Genomic DNA, 24,201 nt, shown 5'->3' with positions numbered 1-24,201 from the left:
TCCTGCTCTTGATAACTCAATCATCTGGGAACAGCCGGGCTCCTACCAGAAGAGGCTGAAATTCTCCCCCACCCAGGGTCTCAGAAACAGTTCAGGTGCTCTCACTTCTCTCCTCTCTGATAGGGTCCTCAGAAGACAAAGTAACATCCTCCCCTGAATAGAAGGTAAGGATCCACAAACCAGAAGAAAAGAAGCAGGAAGACAGAGAAGAGGGGAAAACTGGAGTAGAAAGGTGAAAGAGAAAGAGGGAGTACTATCTCTTTCCTTCCTCTCCAGACATGGTGGAATAGTGGGGAGGGAGGTGGAAAGAGGAGTGAGTGAGGGGGAAAACATCCTGCAGACCCTCTCTAGAAGTCCAAAATAAACACGAGTATCCAATCTTGTCCCTGAAACAGAATCATGAAAATTTCCCTGGCCTCATTCATGTTGAGATGCAGAGATGCACGGCAAGGACAGCAACTGCTAAGGGCCAACACTGACCTTGAGGAGAGTGCAAAATTGAGGGGGACATCAAAAATTAGGTAATGGTGATTCTAAAGTTTTCATGCAATATTCTTAAAATTCAAATTATTTTTTAACCCATGATTAATAAAGTAAAAGTTTAAATAAAGACCAGAGCCACACCAAGGTGTATTAGAGACTAAGGCAAAAGGGAAAATGTGCTCTAGATGTTTTTATGGAAGCAAGCTCATCGATAATAGTTTGAATATGTACGTCTTTGCTTATCTCATTTTCAGCTGATAAAACTGTCATATTAGAAGTATTCTCCTGCATGAGTGAGGATTCTAAATGATCTTAACAGATTTTAGATGAAATAATATTTTAAATTTAAAATAATAGTGTGATATTTAACACAATTCTTTTCGATTTTTCAAGAATTTTATTTCTTTTTTTCTTTATTTTTTAATGAGAGAGACAAAGATAGTGAGAGAGAGCAGAGTAGGGAGGAGAGGGAAAAGCAGGCTTTCTGCTGAGCAAGGAGCCCTATGCAGGGCTTGATCCCAGGACCCCAAGATCATGATCTGAGCTGAAGGCAGACACTTAACCAACTGAGCCACCCAGGCACCCCTCAATTTTTCAAGCATTTTAATGTTTCAGAAAAGATTAAGTACTAAAAAATACATACACACATGTACTTAGGGGTGCATACTTTTCATTTTGCCACAGATTCCACTGTGGCTTAGCACGGCTCTAGTCTTTATTCAGAATTTGGTGTCTGTTCATCATGGATTTTTGCGTTAATTTTGATTTCTTTAAATATTGCACAAAATATCATTTATCTGATGGTTTAACTTTTTATAGCACCCTTCTTAAATCATGCCCAAGACAAATGTCGTACTTACCTCACCCCAGTTTCAGCCCTGATGCTCCTAGCATGTGCTAAGCATGGTAGCGTAGAAAAAGTGACAGCTTTGTGTCAGACAGACTTGTCCTTTATGTGTATTCAATGAATTAACTTAGCTTGGCTGAACCTTTCTGTCTGCTTTTCTGTAAAATGAAGATGATAGATAAGAGGAAACTCTAAAGTAGCTGTAAGGATTACATGATGTAGAATAATTAAAACAAGTATTAAGAGGCCTGACAGACAATAGCTTTGACTCAGGGAAACATGTCATTGCAGGAACGTACTGAAGGCAAGTGCCACCTCATGCACTCCAGCAAGTTGTCTATTGATAACCCCTTTCTTCCTTCCTTTCTGCAACATTTTATTAAATAATATTGGGCTTTCCTTAGTTGTGGTAACACAAGGACACCTAAGAAACACCTTTGACCTCTCAATTAGTTTATATAGTCTAGTGGCCAAAACATGAAACTAAATAAAATAACAATAATGAATAAGAAGTGGTATCACAGGAGCACCTGGGTGGTTCAGTCAGTTAGGCATCCAACGCCTGCCTTCTGCTCAGGTGATGATCTCAGGGTGGTGAGACTAGGACCCTCATGGGGCTCTTTCCTCAGCATGCTGGTGATTCTCTTCTTCTCCCTCTTCCCTTTCTCACTCATTCTCCCTCTCTCTCTCTCTCTCAAATAAATAAATAAATAAATTTAAAGAAAAATAAATAAGTAGTATCACAGAACTATACGGACAGTGAAGAAAATATCCAAATCATAGTGGAGACTTAAAGTATCCTTAGAGGAAGTGACTACTTGGACTAAAAAAGCTTGTGAAACAAATAAGGATGGAATGAGCTGTCCATCCCCCAGATCATGGCACTCTGAGGACAACAAAATATGACAGCGCCTGAAACACCAAGAAATTGTATGTGATCAGTAGAGCTTATGTGGGCAGAAGGAGGAAGGTTATTAATGAGAGTATAAAATAATATTTTTGTTAGAGAAAGTAAAATGTGGAAATAGAAAAAAAAAAAAGGATAATCAACTGAATTGGGAAGCTGTCTTAGATTCCCTCTTAAGGAACATCCATTGTGTTCTGGAGAAAAACCTTCTTCCTTTAGACTCCTGATTTAAGACAATCATTATGAAACCTTATAGTCTTCTCTTACCTTTCCAGAGTAAATTTGGACTACCTCATAATAACCTTCACTCCCTTAATGCCATCTCATAAGTTTTCCTCCCTTTGTCATGGTTTATATGTACGAGTTACTTTCAGTATTGTGATCTACTATTTCTAGACTTGAAACGGATTCTAAGATTTCTTATACAAGCTCAGATCCTTAAGTCCTCCAAGGCAGATTACCAAAATCATAAGATTGCAAGAGGTTCGAGAAAACAGAACTGAAGCAAAGTTTAGTGACTAGTCTTCCCTCCAAACAATATAATTTCCAAATACCCTCCATCTTCTCCCCTCACAAAATCCTCTAAAATACAAAATATATAAAGGGATGGTCAAAACTGGAAAGAGGATAAGAAATATTTAACTAAGGAAAGATAGTTTTGTGTCCTACATTGTATCTTTTAGAAAAATTGACATCATCAAGTGATGAGTAGCTCATTGGGTTTAAGAGGATTGCAGCATTTCTGAGCTTCCTGTAAATGCTATTGATTTTCTTTTCCTTAGTTAAATTTCCTCAAAAGCAACAATGAACTGAAACTAACAATGGAAGATAGAAAAATGATAAATTAATAGAAATGTAATATTAATTATCTACATGCAAGTGAGCTTCTGGTACTCTCTAGTACCAGGAGGTTTTATTATACCCATCTGTAGACACACTGATTTATCACTTCACACGATCCACTTTGGAGCTCAGCATAGCCTTCACAAAGCACATGTGTGCTGTGCCCTTGTATTTCAAGAGCCAAGTTATCATATTAAATATATACACTGAATGCAAATGGTTACTCACGCCTGTACAAACACACAAGGTTATGCACATATACTCGTATTCACATGCAAGCCCAGTCCTTACACACATTAACATAGCTCTCAAATACACACACCAACAAACATATTAACACACTTCCACATTATATAAAATATCTCTTGACTTGTAAATACCCTTGACTAACAAAAATTACATACATACAGATAAGCTCACAACTGATTATTCTCAACAATTCACATTCCTGCCCAGGTGCTCAATTGCTCAGTCTTTCCCTTTGTATACACAGAGGAGTGAGGGTAGTTAGGGGTTAATGCTTCCAGCTTTAGGCTCTAATATAGTCTCAGAGGAAACCAGAGATTGAGATAGGGTAGGCAGCCTAAGCAGAGGGGGAAAACTAATGCTTGGGGAAGGAAAAGGCCAGGCTTAAGCAGGTCTTTAAATAGGTCCTAATCTACAGACTCTCCTAAAAGCAGAATCACAGGAGCCAGTTAGAATTTCTCATGGTCAGAGACGAAGCAGGGCTCAAGGTGAATGGTTTCCAGCTCCCAGTCACCTCTGCCCTTCTCAGAGAACAGCAGGACTCACAGAAACTCCAGGAAGCTAAAGACAATGCAATAAACTGTATAGAATGACTTGACTTACTGGGGGCTCCACATCCAGAGATCCCTGATGGCTGGATTTCCTTCTGTGATGCGGAGAAGTTTCATAGCTTACACTCTGTCCTCCAGGGAAATTCTAGAGAAATACAAAGGTAGTCTTTACACACAATCCCTCCATGAAGGACACTGGGTCTGAACCCTCCTCTGCTCCAGCATGATCGCCCTATCCCTTGGTTTTAGATAACCCAACGTGAGAAAACGGTAAATATACCTGAAATAATTCTTTAGCAAGATCTCAGCCCATTTTATCCGTTCCAATTTCAGGCTTAAACAACACAGTTAAGCTGACAGACATAACTATCTCCACATAATGATTGGTGATTGAAGTAATTGGTGATTAGTGATTGAAGGCCAAAAATGTCCAGGGGTACCAGCACTGGACTCAAACCACACTCTCACAGATGAAAGCTGAACTACAGCACTGTGAGAACATTGTTCTTGGAAACATATTTTTTTGCCACAAAACTATGCCATGTTCTCACAAGTAGATTATACTTTGGAGAACAGAAAAATTGACTCTGACGTTCACTGTATGATCACCCTACCTACAAGGTTGAAAAGATGACTTAATTTCTTCTTTCAGTACCTAGTACTCTCACAAGAAGTCTAGGCCACAGACAGCAGGGACAGGACATGTTTAAAGTCAGGGAGAGGGGAAAGGAATGTTGGGCAGGAAGGGAAATTACTCTTTACGTCATATTCCTGAGGAGCAACTTGATAACCTGTGCCTCCCTCAGAAATATTACAGAAAACCTCACACACTTCACAAAATGATAGATGATTAACTCCCCATCCCCTCACATGTTTTGTAACCTTCACTCTGCACAGGCTGAGTACATAGATCTAAGTGGAAAAGAGTCAAGGGAATTTCTGAGAGTGAGGACACCAGATTCTATGGGGTTGTAGGTATAAAGAATAAAGAAAGGCACCTGTCAAGAGCTCCCATTCCCTACTTCAGACTTGGGCCCTTAGTCGCCACCTGAGATGAATCACATCTCCAAAAGGAAAATGTCCAACAGGTGAGTTCCCCATTAAGGCTCATGGGAAGAAACTTCATGAGAGTTAAAAACAATACAGTGTAAATGCTTCTGGTGTTAAATATACAGAAATAGCCATGTCTTCCACAATTGATCAAAGAGATTATTGTGCACTTTGAGAAATTGTACGTTTAGCCGGCATCTTCACCAGTGCCCAGTGCAAGAATGAGGATGATGTAAGGATATTTTCCAGATGCCCATGAGCCTCAGTGACCATGTCCTCACAACTGGAGAGTGACACTCAGGAGGCAGAAGGGAGAGGGAAAGGAAGACTCTGGTTCAAAGAGCACATATAAGTGGAAGAACAAGCCAGGCAGGAGGGGATAGAACTAGAGCCTGGGACTCCAGATAATGGGTTTGTCTGAATTTTCACCTGGATAAAATTTTCTCCTGGATAGGAGTATTTGTTTTGAGAAAACCTACACCTATTATCAAGAGGTAAGTTAGTTAATTTCACAATGCAGAGCAAAATTTATAAAGTCTGAGCCCCATTTCTCTCAGAATGTTATAAAGCTACGGAAAAGCAGGAAGAGGTTAGGTTTCATTGGGATCTCAAGGAAACCCTTTATAGGAACCATTAGGTCTGGTGGAATGAAACATCTGTTAGTCCCAACAACTGATTTGTTATGGGATATTTGAAAACATACTCTTCTTGTCTCTGTGTTTCTGTTAAGGCAGAGACTCAAAGGCTCCGTCAACTGAGATGAAATAGTGAAATAGTGCCTAGCAAGAAACAGGTAAGCATTTGTGTCATCAATCCTGGGTAGATGTTAGTCACCAGAGAGATCAAACAAGATCTCCATGTAAAAGCAAGTAGAGGCAGAGGGGGACATTCAGGTCTTTCACTGTCCAGCACAGCAGACCCTAGTATAAGAACTCTGTATAACACTCTTGTGGCCATGGTGCCAAAGTAGTGTTTAAAAGGTTCCTCCAGGGACTCCTGAGTGGCTTGGTCAGTTATGCTGCTGCCTTTGGCTCAGGTCATGATTTCTGGGTCTTGCGATCGAGCCCTACATTGGGCTCCATGCTCAGTGGGGACCCTGCTTCTTCCTCTCCCACTGCAGCTCCCTCTTCTTGTTCTCTCTCTCTCTCTCTCTCTCTCTCTCACAATTTCTCTCAAATAAATAAATAAAATCTTTAAAATAAATTTAAAAAATTAAAATTTTCTCCAAGGATTTTAAGATATGGCTAATTGGTTGAAAAGTCCATTTTCACTGAACAATTTATTTGTTATTTGATCCAGCAAATATTTATAAACCCCTATTCTGTGTTAAGCACAGAGGAGTTAGGATGTTGCACTATTCAGGGCTCACCTCAGGAAAATCTATCATCAGGACAGGATTTAGAAAACCATAGCCTGCAGACAAAATCCAGCTTGCAGACTGTTTTTACCAATAAAATTTTATTGCGATGGAGTCACACTCATATATTCCTGTACTGACTGGCTGCTCTCAGGCTACAGGTGCTAAACTGACTAGTTGCAACACAGACTGTACAGCACATAAAACCTAAAATATGTATAATCTGACCTTTCCAGAAATGAGTTTGCTGGCCCCTAATCTAGGAGGACATACGCCATAGATAATAGAATTAATTACAGGTATACAATCGGCAGTCAACTGTCCAGATTCTCCGAGTAACTCCTAGACTCAAATCTAATTCAACATCACTATCAGCCTTTAAGCCAAAATGTTTTCCAATCTGTCTTTCTACCCTGAAAATGTGCCTAAGTGGCTTAAACAAAAGCTTGAAAAGAACATATGGGAAAAGCTAAACAAGTCAGTTAATTCTGAAGAATAGAAGGGCAAGAAGGACTACAACCTACGTTATTTGTCAGGACAGTTTCTCCTAGCAGACTCTACTTTCAAGGAAAATGTGATTCTTTGACAAAAATCACACTTGCAGTTAGTATGGTTTTTTGCTTTTTTTTTTTTTTAATTTCTTTTCAGTGTAACAGTATTCATTGTTTTTGCACCACATCCAGTGCTCCATGCAATCTGTGCCCTCCCTAATACCCACCACCTTGTTCCCCCAACCTCCCACCCCAGCCCCTTCAAGACCCTCAGGTTGTTTTTCAGAGCCCATAGTCTCTCATGGTTCACCTCCCCTTCCAATTTCCCTCAACTCCCTTCTTCTCTCCATCTCCCCATGTCGTCCATGTTATTTGTTATGCTCCACAAATAAGTGAAACCATATGTTTTGATCCCATTTTGAATGACATAAACATGAATGAGGAATAAAGAGAAGCATCACTTTATGTTGCAAAAATTTTTTATTAAAACAGCTGAAATTCTTCCAGTTTACCATTAAGCCCTACTGCCCTATGATTCAGTTGAAACTTTCAAAATATTTAAAATATTAATAATTACTTCTTGATTCTTATCACCTACAGAAAGTAGATTACCTTCACAAAGGAGAACAAACTAACCATCCCGTGATGCTGGCCTCAGGGAACAACTCTTTGCATCCTGTGTCCTTCATCCTACTTGGGATCCCAGGACTTGAGAATTACCAGTTTTGGATTGCCTTCCCCCTCTGTGCCATGTATCTTGTGGCTGTAGTTGGCAATATCATTGTTCTTCATATAGTCCGAACTGACCACACGCTGCATGAGCCCATGTACCTGTTCCTAGCCATGCTGGCTGTCACTGACCTGGCCCTGTCCTCTTCCACCCAACCTAAAATGCTGGCTATACTCTGGTTTCATGCTCATGAGATTGAATACCATGCCTGCCTCATCCAGGTGTTCTTCATCCATGCCTTCTCTTCTGTGGAGTCTGGGTTGCTCATGGCTATGGCCTTGGACCGTTATGTGGCTATCTGCTTCCCACTGCACCACTCTACTGTCCTGACCCCAGCTGTGGTGGGAAAACTGGGGGCAGCTGTGATGATGAGAGGGTTGCTGTGGGTGAGTCCCTTCTGCTTCATGGTGTCCAGGATGCCCTTTTGTACCAACCATGTCATTCCCCAGTCATACTGTGAGCACATGGCTGTGCTAAAGCTGGTGTGTGCAGATACTAGAGTCAACCGTGCATATGGGCTCTTTGTGGCCTTCTCTGTGGCTGTCTTTGACATAATTGTCATTAGTATATCCTATGTGATGATTCTGAGAACTGTTCTGAAGTTGCCCTCTGAGGAGGCCCGACTCAAGGCTTTTGGCACGTGTGCTTCCCATATCTGTGTCATCTTGGCTCTTTATATCCCAGCCCTCTTTACCTTCCTTCCTCACCCACCGCTTTGGACATCATGTGCCCCGAGTGGTACATGTCATGTTCGCTAATCTCTACCTCCTGGTACCTCCCATGCTCAACCCCATCATCTATGGAGTTAGAACCAAGCAGATCAGGGACAGGGTTATTCAAGGATGTTGTGGGAAAGATCCCTGAGCCAAGAGTCATGACATCACAACCAACTCCACTGCCCCACTGATCTGGGATCATCGCATATTAGCAAAAAGTCATCTCTATGAGACAAATGGATAAAGATTTGGCACATATATAAAATATAATATTCCTCAGCCATCAAAAAGGATTAACGGCAACCATTTGCACTGACATGGATGGATCCGGAGGGGATAGTGCTACATGAAATAAATCAAGCAAAGAAACACAATTATCATATGGGTTCACTCATATATGGAACATAAGGAATGGAGTAGAGGACCACAGGGCAAGAGAGGGAAAACTGAATGGGAAGAAATCAGAGGGAGACAAACCATGAAAGATTCTGGACTCCAGAAAATTAACTGAGGGATTAAAGGGGAGGTAGGTGGGAGAATGGGGTAACCAGGTGATGAGTTTTAAGGACAGTACCTGCTGGGATGAACACTGGGCTTTATATGAGACTATTACAACGTTGAACATTACAACAAATTACAATGAACTATATGCTGGCTAACCGAATGTAATAATAAAAAAAACTCATCTCTGTGAACAAAAGGCCCAGAGGTTAGCAACCCTCTAGAACAAAAGAAACAATTTTCAAAATGCCCAGAACATGAGCCCTCTGAGAGATGTGATTGATCATAAATACCAAGTTGATTAATCTTCACTATAAAACAGAAAAAAATATGTCCACCATTCAAATCAGTGAAGATTTGTACAGAATGCAATCTTCCACAGACCACCTGGAGAAAATGATTTTTTACCCTGCCAGGAGAAGTCTAAGTTCCTATGCTTTGTTAAAAGCAGATAGAATTTTTCACCAAAACAGTTAAAAAGTACATGTATTTTTCCCATCTTTGAAAGTCTTATAAAAAATATAATTTATGGGAATAGATTCACTATTTATAAAAACAAAACCAAGAAAATACATATATTAATCTATATGAAAAATGATTAAATATCATGTATTATTTAAATAATGTATTTGCAAAGACCGTGTAAGGATGTGGAAAATGATCAGATATAATATTAAAGAACAAAAAAAATCGCATTTGCCCATGGGGCAGAAGTCAATTCTAAACAGAAATGCATATGCATAAAAAAAGATTTGGAATACCTCTAAATGCCAACAATAGCAACTGAGAGTAGTGAGATTTATGGTATTTTCGTTTTCTTTTTTGCACTTTCACATATTTGTAAAAATTACCCTTGATTGAACATGTCATTTTAATATGAGAAAAAAGTAACTCAGACAAGAACAGAAGTGTACAGAAAAGGTTAATTCAGTGCCAAAGCCTAGGGGAATGGAGTAGGAAACCTAAGAAGATGAAAGACTCCAGAATACAGCTAGTTCCAGAAAAGCTTGAACATCTGCATGAAAATTGCTACCAGAATCACGTTTTGAGACTGGTAACAGGGAGCATTTGGTATGCTGACTGTTGTTCTCTCCTTCAAGAAATTACCTATTCCCTGATGACAATGGATTGCAGAGTGAAGAAGTTTTGGCAAACAAATGGAAAAGGAGATTCTCTTCTGAACATAGGTATATTGTGTGGTTAAAGGTAGTGAGAAAGTCATTAGAAGTTTGAGTATTTGTTAATATTTAATTTCCTTTTCAAAAGTAAAATGTTCCTGGCGATTCACAGACCTGTGCCCCTCGGCCTAATAATACATTATATGTTAATAAAAACATTAAAAATGAATTTTAAAAAAGTAAAATGTTAAGCTGTTTTAGAAAACCACATTTTTTTCTGACTTTTCCAACTTTATTTTGGTGTGCTTATACAAAAAGGTGCATATATTTAACATATTCATTTTGATGAGTTTGGGCATATGCCGATACACATGGTAGCATCACCACAAACATGGTAAAATCATCCATCACAATTATTGCATTTGTGTATTCATTCTCCTTCACCACTCTCCTCTCAATGCTAATAGTGAAGAAGGTTCTAGAAATTGGGCTCTAATGTTACTAAAAGCAACGTCAGAAGATGATGCTTGAAGAAGAATTGGGAACATGTTTGTGTCTCCCAGCAGAAATAGCTAAAGGAGCCTAAAAGTTTCCCCAGAAATGAATGGGTATTCTGAAGGAACATTTTCAGGATTCCCAAATATTAGAGACTTAAAGGGGAAGTGATCTGTTATCAGCAAATCAGTTAATGATTATAAGTCCCTCTTTTTCTTTTTTAAAATCAGCTTTGTTGCTGTTTAATTGGTGACAATAAAATGTAAATAGTTTTGGGGTGCCTGGGTGGCTCAGTGGGTTAGAGCCTCTACCTTTGGCTCAGGTCATGATCTCAGGGCCCTGGAATCCAGCCCAGCTTCAGGCTCTCTGCTCAGCGGGGAGCCTGCTTCCTCCCCTCTCTCTCTGCCTGCCTCTCTGCCTACTTGGGATCTCTGTCTGTCAAATAAATAAATAAAATATTTTTTTTAAAATGTAAGTATTTTCACACACATTCTGAAGAGTTCTGACACATGCGTGCCTCTGTAGCTACCAGCCTGATTAAGACATAGGACATTGCCTTCACTTCATAAAAGGTTCTCTTGCCTCCCTGGAGTCAATCATCCCCCTCTCCATCCCAACCAGGCAAACCCTGCTCTGACATCTTTCACTATAGATTGACTTTTGTCTCACTAGCACATTTATAAATGAAGGAATAAGTAATACATTGAGTCTGGTGTCTTTCACTCAGTCTAGTTTTTCAGATTGAGCCCTACTGGTGCATGTAAGATAAGCAGGTCATTTCCTCAGGGCCTCTGGGTGGCTCAGTTGGTAAGGCAGCTGTCTTCTGCTCAGGTCATGATCCCAGGGTCCTGGGATCAAGCCCACACTGGGCTCCCTTCTCAGTGGGGAGCCTGCTTCTCCTCCCCCCCTGTCTACTGCTCTCCCTGCTTGTGCTCACTGCTCTTTCTCTCTCTCTCTGACAAATAAATAAACCTTGAAAAAAGATAAGTCATTTCCTATTAATTCTGAGTAGTATATTCTATTTTCTCAACATACCCATGGAGGTATTATTACCATACCAAATGTTACCTTTTTCCTTTGCTTCAGCGCTTCTAGCATTCTTCCAAATATATCCACTTCTTATCTGCCTAAAGCTTTGCTTTAAATCTTCCCACATCCCCATGTTGTTATTTTCTAGAACATTCTATGTTCCTCTCCACATCCTTTTAAATCTCAACTAATACCCTTCTTATCAGCGAGGTGTTTCTTAATTTATATAGCTCAACCAGGTCTTGCTCCCTGTAATTTTCTTTCATACACCACAATATTTTATTTCCTCCCTCTTTAAACACAATGTGTAATTATTTAAATTACTTATTTTATCATCGGTTTCTCTATTTGGAATATAACTTCCATAAAAGTATAGCACAGGGACTCACTATTATAAACCCCTACCAGGATCTCTACAAAAAACTACTTACAGAAATGAAAGATTAAATGTTTACAGTGAGCCTGGTACCATCACCAAAATTCCACTGCTGACCAAAAGATGGCGTGAGCAGGTCCATTTCAGCCTCATTCCTCCCAAATGGGATACCAGACTTTTCTATCCTAAAGCCTCATTTCATTATTCCCATTTGAACTCTGGAGGATGTTGTATGTCAAAGAAGATAAATTTGATATATAAGAAAACAAACAAACAAAATACAAAAAACAAAAAAAAAACTCATCCCTCATTCACTTCTTTTTATTAACAAATATAAAATATTTGGACATTTTAAATATCTATTCAAGAAATATCTATTGGGCAACTATGTTGTTCCAAACATTCTCTAAGAGGATGGGAATAGCATAGAGAATAAGACAGACTGGCAATCAGTGTTCATTACAACACATACCTCCCCAATGTCCATCAGCCAGTTACCCCATCCTCCACCCCTCCAGCAACGCTCAGTTTCTTTCCTAAGATTAAAAGATTCTTATGGTTTGTCTCCCTCTCTGGTTTTGTCTTATTTCATTTTTTCCTCTCTTCCCCATTGATCCTCTGCCTTGTTCCTTAAATTCCACATATCAGTGAGACAATATAACTGTCTTTCTCTGCTTGACTTATTTTGCTTAGCATAATACCCTCCAGTTCCATCCACATCATTGCAAATGGCAAGATTTCATTTTTTGATAACTGCATAATATTCAATTGTAAATATATACCACATCTTCTTTATCCATTCATCTGTCAATGGACATCTTGGCTCTTTCAATAGTTTGGCTATTGTGGAAACTGCTGCTATAAACATGGGGGTACAGGTGCCCCTTCGGATGACTACATTTGTATCTTCAGGATAAATACCCAGTAGTGCCATTGCTGGGTCATAGGGTAGCTCTACTTTCAGCTTTTTGAGGAATGTCCATACTGTTTTCCAGAGTGACTGCACCAGCTTGTCTTCCCACCAACAATGCAGGAAGGTTCCCCTTTCTCCACATACTCATCAACATCTGTCATTTCTAACTTGCTAATTTTAGCCATTCTGACTGGTATGAGGTGGTATCTCATTGTGGTTTTTATTTGTATTTCTCCTAGTGATGTTGAGCATATTTTTATGTGTCTGTTGTCCATTTGGATGTCTTCTTTGCAGAAATGCCTGTTCATGTCTTCTGCCCATTTCTTGATTGAATTATTTATTCTTTGGGTGTTGAGTTTGAAAAGTTCTTTATAGATTTTAGATACTAGCCCTTTAACTGATTTGTCATTTGCAAATATCTTCTCTCATTCTGTAGGTTGTCTCTTGGTTTTGTTGACTATTTCCTTTGCTGTGCAAAAGATTTTTGTTTTGATGGAGTCCCAATTGTTCATTTTTACTTTTGCTCCCCCTGCCTTTGGAGACATGTCTAGCAAGAAGTTGCTGCAACTGAGGTCAAAGAGGTTGCTGCCTGTGTTCTCCTCAAGGATTTTGATGGATTCCTGTCTCACACTGAGGTCTTTCATCCATTTTGAGTCTATTTTTCTGTGTGGTGTAAAGAAATGGTCCAGTTTCATTCTTCTGCCTGTGGCTGTCCAATTTCCCCAACAACAATTGTTGAAGGGACTGTCTTTTTCCCATTGGATAGTCTTTCCTGCTTTGTCAAAGATTAGTTGGCCATAGAGTTAAGAGTCCACTTCTAGGTTCTCTATTCTGTTAAGTTGATCTAAGTGTCTGTTTTTTGTGTCAGTACCATACTGTCCTGATGATAACAGCTTAATAATAGAGCTTGAAGTCTAGAATTGTGTGTGATGCCACCAGAATTGTTTGTGGTTTTTTTTTCAACATTCCAGTCTTACAGAAAAGTTGATGGTGTTTTTTAGGGATTGCATTGAATGTGTAGATTTATCTAGGTAGCATAGGCATTTGAACAAGATTTGTTCTTTCAATCCATGAGCATGGAACATTTTCCCATTTCTTTGTGGTCTCCCTCAATTTCTTTAATGACTATTCTACAGTTCTCTGAGTACAGATCCTTTCCCTCCTTGGTTATATTTATTCCTAGGTATCTTTGGTTTGGGGTACAATTGTAAATGGGATCTACCCCTTAATTTCTCTTTCTTCTATGTCATTCGTGTAACACAATGATTTCTGTGCATTGATTTTATATCCAGCCACTTTACTGAATTCCTGCATGAGTTCTAGAAGTTTATGGGTGGAGTCTTTGGGTTTTCCACAGAATATAAGCATTTGAAATTTTTAATCCTTAAAGAACGTAACCACTTAAGCAATTCAATACTGTTGTTCATGTAATACCCAGTCATAACACCATCTCTCCTGGCTTTAATGTTTTCTGCAAAGCTGTCTAGCCTCATCTTGCCTTAGAGTATATAGTCCTTTCCGATAACTTCTGTGGAGTTCGCCTTCATTGGTTTTCCCTTGTAAATGTACTCTCTGAGGGTGGTTCACCCAAACTATTGGATTAAAATGGCATGTATACAGTGATAACTCTGAAATGTTCTGGAGATTTTTGCCTGGAAATTCACAACTTTGTAAACACTGAAGATCCACGGAAAGCTTTAGGTGGGTTTCCCACAGTCATTTCATATACAACATATTCAAAACTGAAAGCACTGATTTTTTAAAAATCTATTTATTTATTTATTTATTTATTTATTTATTTATTTATTTTCAGCGTAACAGTATTCATTGTTTTCGCAGCACACTCAGTGCTCCATGTAATCTGTGCCCTCTCTAATACCCACCACCTGGTTCCACCAACTCCCAACCCTTACCCCTTCAAAGCCCTCAGATTGTTTTTCAGAGTCCATAGTCTCTCATGCTTCACCTCCCCTTCCAATTTCCCTCAACTCCCTTCTCCTCTCATTCTCCCCTTGTCCTCCATGCTATTTCTTATGCTCCACAAATAAGTGAAACCATATGATAATTGACTCTCTTTGCTTGACTTATTTCACTTAGCATGATCTCTTTCAGTCCTGTCCATTTTGATACAGAAATTGGATATTCATCCTTTCTGATGGAGACATAATACTCCATAGGGTATATGGACCAAATCTTCCTTATCCATTCATCTCATAAAGACCATCTTGGTTCTTTCCACAGTTTGGTGACTGTGGCCATTGCTGCTATGAACATTGAACTACAGGTGGCCCCTCTTTTCACTCCATCTGTATCTTTGGGGTAAATACCCAGTAGTGCAATTTCAGGGTCATAGGGAAGCTCTAGTTTTAATTTCTTGAGGAATCTCCACACTGTTCTCCAAAGTGGCTGCACCAGTTTGCATTCCCACCAACAGTGTAAGAGGGTTCCCCTTTCTCCACATCCTCTCCAACACATGTTGCTTCCTGTATTGTTAATTTTAGCCATTCTAACTGGTGTAAGGTGGTATCTCAATGTGGTTTTAATTTGAATCTCCCTGATGTCTAGTGATGATGAACATTTTTTCATGTCTCTGATAGCCATTTGTATGTCTTCATTGGAGAAGTGTCTGTTCATATCTTCTGCCCATTTTATGATATGATTATCTGTTTTGTATGTGTTGAGTTAGACGAGTTCTTTATAGATCTTGGATATCAACCTTTTTTTCTGTACTGTCATTTGCAAATGTCTTCTCCCATTCCGTGGGTTGCCTCTTTGTTTTCTTGACTGTTTCCTTTGCTGTGCAGAAGCTTTTGATTTTGATGAAGTCCCAAAAGTTTATTTTTGCTTTTGTTTCCTTTGCCTTTGGAGACATACCTTGAAAGAAGTTCCTGTGGCTGATATCGAAGAGATTACTGCCTATGCTCTCCTCTAGGATTCTGATGGATTCCTGTCTCACATTGAGGTCTTTTATCCATTTTGAGTTTATCTTTGTGTACAGTGTAAGAGAATGGTCAAGTTTCATTCTTCTACATATAGCTGCCCAGTTTTCCCAGCACCATTTATTGAAGAGACTGTCTTTTTTCCACTGTATATTTTTTCCTGTTTTGTTGAAAATTATTTGCCCATAGAGTTGATAGTCCATATCTGGGCTCTCTACCCTGTTCTACTGGTCTATGTGTCTGTTTTTATGCCAGTACCATGGTGTCTTGGTGATCATAGCTTTGTAGTAAAGCTGTACCCCCTGTATTATTTTTGTTTTTCAACCTTTCCTTAGCGATTCAGGGTCTCTTCTGATTCCATACAAATTTTTGGATTATTTGCTCCACATTTTTGAAAAATACCGGTGGAATTTTGATCAGAATGGCATTAAAAGGATAGATTGCTCTAGGCAGTATAGACATTTTAACAATGTTTATTCTTCTGATCCAAGAGCATGGAATCTTACACCGTACACAAAGATAAATTCAAAATGGATAAAAGACCTCAATGTGAGACAGGAATCCATCAGAATCCTAGAGGAGAACATAGGCAGTGATCTCTTCGATATCAGCCACAGCAACTTCTTTCAAGATATGTCTCCAAAGGCAAAGGAAACAAATGCAAAAATAAACTTTTGGGACTTCATCAAAATCAAAAGCTTCTGCACAGCAAAGGAAATAGTCAACAAAACAAAGGGGCAACCCACAGAATGGGAGAAGATATTTGCAAATGACAGTACAGAAAAAAAGGTTGATATCCAGGATCTATAAAGAACTCCTCAAACTCAACACACACAAAACAGACAATTATATCAAAAAATGGGCAGACGATATGAACAGACACTTCTCCAATGAAGACATACAAATGGCTATCAGACACATGAAAAAATGTTCATCATCACTAGACATCAGGGAGATTCAAATTAAAACCACATTGAGATACCACCTTACACCAGTTAGAATAGCCAAAATTAGCAAGACAGGAAACAACATGTGTTAGAGGGGATGTGGAGAAAGGGGAACCCTCTTCCACTGTTGGTGGGAATACAAGTTGGTGCAGCCTCTTTGGAGAACAGTGTGGAGATTCCTCAAGAAATTAAAAATAGAATTTCCCTATGACCCTGAAATTGCACTACTGGGTATTTACCCCAAAGATACAGATGTCGTGAAAAGAAGAGCCATCTGTACCCCCAATGTTTACAGCAGCAATGGCCACGGTCGCCAAACTGTGGAAAGAACCAAGATTCCTCCAAAGGATGAATGGATAAGGAAGATGTGGTCCATATACACTATGGAGTATTATGCCTCCATCGGAAAGGATAAATAAGCAACTTTTGTAGCAACATGGACGGGGCTGGAAGAGATTATGCTGAGTGAAATAAGTCAAGCAGAGAGAGTCAATTATCATATGGTTTCACTTATTTGTGGAGCATAACAATAGCATGGAGGACAAGGGGAGAATGAGAGGAGAAGGGAGTTGAGGGAAATTGGGAGGGGAGGTGAAGCATGAGAGACTATGGACTCTGAAAAACAATATGAGGGCTTTGAAGGGGCAAGGGGTGGGAGGTTTGGGGAACCAGGTGGTGGGTATTAGGGAGAGCACAGATTGCATGGAGCACTGGGTATGGTGCAAAAACATGAATACTGTTACGGTGGAAAAAAAAAAGATTTAATGGGGGGAAATAATAAAGAAGTTATTTTGTGAAAATGGAATTAGATTCTGTACCTGCAGAGGTAAAAAAATTGAATTACTTATCATGCTTTGTGATAAAATGAAAAATATTGGGCAGATTCCAAACTGGTTGAGTGCTGCTTTCTGTCAGGGCATGGGAGAAGAATGAGGCACAAACAAGTCAGCTGCAAGAGAAAGGGAGCAGGGGACAACAGTAGAAAAGACTTTTATTAGATAGAAATGGTGATCAACAGAAGAGTCAAAGAAGGCCAAACATTAGTCATATGCCTTGTAGATAAACAAGAAGGAAGGCAAAATATGTCTAAACAAGCAGTATAAAGTTTATAGTTGAACAAGCACATGCAAAGGACTTTTCTAACTAGCCACAGGCACTCTCGGGTTGGGGGGGGGGGGGAGATAACGGCAAAATGAAGCAGGTGACTAGGCAGCAATCTGCCCTGAGTGGGCCTGGCATCCCCCGCTGCTCAGCTTCAAGGCCATATATACCGTCCTCTCCCGCAGAGACCTGTTGCCAGTATGTGTTTTTCTTAAGGCTGTATCTAAACGTGCTTGGTAATTAGTAAAATTTCCCATGGTTTATATTTTAAGTAATACATTAGTTCTGAGGGACCCTTGCAGTTGGGAAGCAAAAACAGTAAGTGTAAATTAGGCCTACTGTTGGCAAATTAGAATCACACTCACTACTAATTTTTTTTTATAAATTAATTTATTTATTTTCAGAAAAACAGTATTCATTATTTTTTCACCACTAAGTATTTTAATAATTGTGTTTACTGAGAATCAATTAAGTTTAGCTATTCTGCCCAGGTGTTCCCTCCAATGTTAAAATCAATTCTGTAAGAACTCTTGATATACATGTTGGTAGTTAAAATGGGTTGATGAACTATTTTAAAGTATTAAACTGGTATTTGTAGTACAAGTTTCTGAATTAGGACCCAAGCCACACACGTATGGAGCAGAAATACAGGGAATGGCCAAAAGTAATTAAGAAACTAATAGTTCATGCCTGAAGGCCAAAGTGGGCCTTTCTTCTCCCTAAACTCAAACCAAATTACATTAGCAGATGGCTCTAAAACATGCCTGATGGAACCAGGGCCTGAATAAAAAGAAGAGGGAAGAGATTCCCTTCTTAGAATATAAGGAAATCATTTTTCTGGGAGGTTAATTTTTCCTAGGTTGCATGGTCACATGGTTAGAAAGTGTAGTAAGTAGCAGAGATTAGGTTGGAACCAGCTTTATCTTTTATCTGAATCTGAATTAAAACACTCTTGCTCTTGAAATACTGCACACCAAGTTTAGCTAAATCTTTCTTACCTGGTTTCAGAAAATGAAATCTAGAACTAGAAGCATCTTAACACCTTGAAGTTATCCCTTGCCCACATACAGGGTTGAAGTTTCTTAGTCTCCCACAGCCTCCATCCTCAGCTAAGCATCCTGAGAATTCATCAGGGAATTCTCAGCCTCAGCAGAGGTCCACAAGGGAGAAGCTGCTTGAGCTCTTCAAAAAGACCCTGTATTTTAAGCAGAGAATATTCTTGTAGCTGTGTGAGCACTCATCCTGTGTTCTGATTGTTCTCTTCAGTTGTTGGTAGTGCCTGTGTATATTGCAGGAAGAATCTGAAGATGGTCACCAACACAGATACTGATAATCTTGAATACCTTTGTGTGAAGTTACTTGAGGACAGTCAGAGGAAATCAGACTGTCCTTGAAATCGCTGCTCAACCCATATCTCCTCTTTTCTGCCATAGACATTAGAATGACATTCCTGTAACCCCAATAAACGGGAGTTGAAGGGGTGCTCAAGGATGTATGATAGAGTCTCCTGGAGTAACAAGCCAATACTTCTCTGATCTGTTAATCTGGAGGTGAGTGCCTTGGAGAAGAAAATGTAGTCACTGCACTAAAAATTATGGTTTAATCCCTACTGCATCTCATCTCTTTTTTCTAACCATTCACTTATGTATTTATTCAGTAGGATTTATTAGATCCCAAATCTGTATTAGGGTTGCAAGTCTCTAGTCAGTCTTACAGCAATTCCATCTCTTTGGTGGTAGGTATGGCTTATTTTGATCTTTCTTTCTCCCCCTCCCAAATCTGGCAAACTTGCCTCATACCACCCCCAAAATATAATATGCACATAATATATTTGGAAGTCAAGGTAATAGCAGAGTGAGAGAGATGATGGATGCAACTTCTCACTAAGCAGCAGAATGATCCTTCCCCGTCTGGAGGTAGAGGAGTGCAACAGATCACCTCTAAATGTTGCTTCTCTTTCACAAACTTTGAAATGGCTCCCTGTAAGATGGATGGAAACAAGCTTCACTGTGAGTCTGGTGGCTGAAAAGCTACACATATCTTTAAACTCTTGTTTGCATCTCCCCTTTTCCCCTTCTTTCTTATCATTCCTTTTTAAAAGTTCTGTTGGCCATTTTATGTCTTGATTTCAGATCGAGACTGCATTGTTGCCTGTGCTGTCCAAGCCTATTCTGCAAATGCTGTGATAGTCCCTTTTCCTTCACAGCTCCTCTCCCTCCCGCCTCCACCTCTCTCCTTCATTCTCTTTCCCTTTTCTAACTCTGGAATCACAACATAAGAGGGGTTTTATTATTCTATTAATTACTGCATTATTATTTTATTCTTACTTGTTTTGATTAACACATGAATGGCAAAAGCTGGCTACAGACTTTTCTTCTGTCTTTTTCCTCACTCTTCCATGTCCCTTTACAAAGGAAGTCTTTTGAAAGAGTACCCTGAACTCCCCATCTCTCCTCCTTAAAATATCCTGGTATCTTCACTTATCCTCTAAGATTTTCTCTTAGAAGAAAACTACTAACAATATACACTTTTTACTTACTCCTCCCCACTCATTGATAATTTCAGCCCTTATAATCTTTCTCCAATCTATCAACATATTCTCTAACAATTAATGATAACCTCACCATTCTAAGTGCAATGCTTTTTTAGAAATTTTCATCCTTCTCTACCTTTTTTTAATAGGACAGTGGTGACATGACTTTGGTGATAAAATACACTATTATTTCGTTTTGTTTCCCTGATTGTCCATTCTTTGTCTCTTTCAGCTATTTTAAGCTTTTTTATGCATATGATAAACATTATACTAGTGACACTGTATTAATATGCATACACCCCATTATAGTATGGCTTGCAATAAATGTAATTGAATAAAAGTTCTGAAGGCAGAAGTTAAATAAAACCCAGTTCAGGTATTATAAAGACAGACCTATACCTGTGTGCCATATTGATCCAACCCCCAAATGCACAGCTTACTCGGAGAGCCTTAAGATTTAGTTTCCTGGTTATAAGCTAAAATTAGAGGCTATCTTGACCATTTTAGGTTTCTTTTTATTATTTCTGTTTCAGATCTGATGCATACCTCCTCTGCACCCTCATCTCTACATCTAACACCAGCTTAACAGCCCTGATGTTGGAAACTCACAACTCTTGTGATATCTTCCAAAACAAAGCCCCAGTGTAACCTTTCCTAGAATTATTTGTTTTCTGAAGATCCTGTTTATTCTCAGACATTTCTCAGTACAGACTTCAGATTTGTGCAACACATTTTTCATCCTTAGTCACTGAAGGATTTTATGCAGATTCAGGAAAGGCATCACTGTGGCCACAAGTTATAAGCTCAAAGAGTTCAGTGACCATTTACTCAATGCTTCCTCTGCATTCCCCTGCAGACTAAACATTGTGGAATAAAGCACAATCCCCAGCCAAATTAAAAATACATTTAAAGACATATGATAGGCACTTGATCCTAGTACACAATTATGCAAAATCATGTATAGTACTAATTCCCTGTATATATGATACAGATTCTGAATTCTTTAGTTGATTAAACTGGATTTTTCTCATTTTTCTCAGGGAGGAGCATATGAAAAAGGTGCCATCTGAGGTGACCTCATTAAACCACTGAGAGTCCAACATGGGCAGACATACCACCATAAGGCTAAATCCTAGGGCATCTATACACTACATAAGTCCCCATCCGAGACCCTCCAAAAAATGCTAATAGATCAAGTCCCCCAGTTCTTTCTCATTTCATCTGCAGACGCTTTCTCTCTCACTGGTCCCAGGACACTTTGGTGAGTGAGAATTCAGTTCTATTACTCTCCAGAAATCCCATTCTTGACTGGAGGTTGGTGAATCCAAGATTGTAAAGCCATGACAATCTCTTATAATAGCAGCCTCCAAAAAGCCACTTTCTTCCTCACAGGCTTTCAAGGACTGGAAGATCTCCATGGCTGGATCTCTATTCCCTTCTGCTTCATCTACTTGACAGTTATTGTAGGAAACCTTACCATCCTCCACGTCATCCGTACTGATGTCACCCTCCATGAACCTATGTACTATTTCTTGGCCATGCTGGCCCTGACAGACTTGGGCCTTTGTCTATCTACACTGCCCACCGTGTTGGGCATCTTCTGGTTTGATGCCAGAGAGATTGGCATCCCCGCCTGCTTCACTCAGCTCTTCTTCATCCATACCTTGTCTCTGGTAGAGTCTTCAGTTCTACTGTCCATGTCCATTGACCGCTATGTGGCCATCTGCAACCCACTGCGCTACTCCACAGTCTTGACACCCGCACGTATTGTCAAGATGGGGCTGAGCTCAGTGCTTAGAAGTTCCCTCCTCATCCTGCCCCTGCCATTCCTCCTTAAACGCTTCCAGTACTGCCGCTCCCATGTGCTGGCCCATGCCTACTGTCTGCACCTAGAGATCATGAAGCTGGCCTGCTCTAGCATCATTGTCAATCACATATATGGGCTCTTTGTTGTGGCCTGCACTGTGGGCGTGGATTCACTGCTCATCTTCCTCTCCTATGCCCTCATCCTCCGCACTGTGCTAAGCATTGCCTCCCGCCAGGAGCGACTTCGAGCCCTCAACACTTGTGTCTCCCACATCTGTGCTGTGCTGCTCTTCTACATTCCCATGATTGGCTTGTCTCTTGTGCACCGCTTTGGTGAACATCTGCCCCGTATTGTACACCTCCTCATGTCTTATGTGTATCTACTGGTACCACCTCTCATGAACCCCATTGTTTATAGTATCAAGACCAAGCAAATCCGCATCCGCATTGCTAAGAAGTTTGAATTTGTAAAAGCCTTTAGGGGTTTTCGATAAGATGGGTTAAGATGAAGGCAGGGAGTTCAGGGCATCAAGTCTATTGATATTTTTAGTTTCCAGTGAATCAATAGCAGATTACCTCCTCAAGCAGCTTCTAGAAACTTCCTGGTGATTCCAGCTTGTTCCTCAGCTGCTTTTCAGAAAGTCAACAGTAACCCCCTGGAAAATTTCACCAGTCTTCCTGGAAAATTTCATCAGTCTTCCAACAAGTGGTTCTCCACCGACCAGCTTTAGCCTAATTGTGAACCAGCTTTGGCTCAGAAACCTAGGGAACTCTCTGTCATTCAATGAACTTACTCACATTCTCTCCATCAACAACCAAATGCTAGCCATGGGGTTGGTTCTTCCCCTGAAAACTTGTTTCTTCCTTGGAGACTCTCCCTCAGCCCTAGAGTACCCTTTATGATTCTTTCTTTCACACTCTTAGTTGATTCCCTGTTACTGTAATCTCTTGTTAATGAATAAATTAAACTTTTCTGTTAAATTCTAGTGTGGTTTCTTTCTTCTGATTGGACCCTAACACACCACTCAAAGTAAGTTCTTTGTTTTATCAGCTCTACTCCCCATTTTGATCTAGTATCTTAAAGGAACCAGTTAGCATCTAGGAACTGTGACTTGCCAGATGAATCCTATTTCTGTGTGAAACTCAAACTATCTTGTCTCAGATTCATCTCCTTTATGCCTCAGCCAACTGAAGTTGAAGATTTCTTCCAGAATCTTCCAGAGTCTTTGTACCACCCTTAGACTCATAGCTACTGAAGAATTCTTACAAAACTAAGTTTAAGAAGGCAGGATGAGAGCAACTTAAAAGCAAAGCTGATAAAAAAAAAGTAATAGTAATAACATCTTATGTTGATGCCTGGATGTACATTCAAAATTTTTTTCAGAGGATTTGGGAACATTCTTTAATATGTATACATTTTAGCCTTCAAAATAAGTAGGACAGCCTGTATTCCTCCCCCACCTCCATCTTTCTTACTGATTAGCTGGGAAATAACAATAAAAAATAATAATTACAATTGTAGTAATAGCACCTTACAATTATTGAGCACCTACTATATACTACAGAATGTCTCGAAGTGCTTGCATGCAATATACAATTTGACTGTCCTTTGAAAATTAAGATGGCAGTGTCAAAATTTTAAAATAAGACTTTACAGTTAAAAAAACTACTACAGGAAGGTATTCTCCAGGTAGCAGCTAAGTGACTGCTATATCCTGATTATTTACTTATTGAGACATCAAAATTATGAATTTTCTGCTATGTAGAATTATAACCTATGATCCAGATCAAGAATTGGCATGTTTATTTCCAAAGAATGTCCTCCCAGACACTTAAGTAGGGTAGAAAATACCTCAGTAGGAGTTAAAAAGGTATGCCTTATAAAAACTTCAAGAATGTTAGTGGAAAAGCATGCCTATAAGACACATTTTGAATGGTCATGGCATTTACCTACTTACTACAACAGTAACATTTTGTTAAAATTTTAATTTTTCAAACTATTTTTATTCAGTGCTATCTTAACATTTAAGATAGACAATTTCCATTTAATTCTTGTATAATCCCTTTAGATTGGAGGTTCAATGAGGTCAGTTACTATAGCCAATATCATATATAATAAATGGAAAACTCAAAAACCACATTCAGATCTCAAAACCTAAACTTTTGGCATTATGCTATTGAAAGTTTATGGACTCTAGTTTTCCCACATATGCTAACATTTC

General features: G+C 39.4%; 1 protein-coding gene and 1 pseudogene across 1 annotated transcript; both read left to right on the top strand.

Annotated features, from left to right (window-relative positions):
* Positions 1–7,420: 7,420 nt before the first annotated feature.
* LOC116600284 lies at positions 7,421–8,369 on the top strand (annotated as a pseudogene).
* Positions 8,370–21,513: 13,144 nt separating this feature from the next.
* LOC116599754 (olfactory receptor 51G1) lies at positions 21,514–22,473 on the top strand. Its single transcript, XM_032359732.1, has one exon. It carries the CDS (start codon positions 21,514–21,516, stop codon positions 22,471–22,473), a length of 960 nt encoding a protein of 319 aa, XP_032215623.1.
* The last annotated feature ends 1,728 nt before the right edge of the window (positions 22,474–24,201 follow it).

Source organism: Mustela erminea, chromosome 9 (genome assembly GCF_009829155.1).
Source record: "Mustela erminea isolate mMusErm1 chromosome 9, mMusErm1.Pri, whole genome shotgun sequence".
NCBI classification, from domain to species: Eukaryota; Metazoa; Chordata; class Mammalia; order Carnivora; family Mustelidae; genus Mustela; species Mustela erminea.
This window is presented reverse-complemented; position numbering and strand designations above follow the sequence as displayed.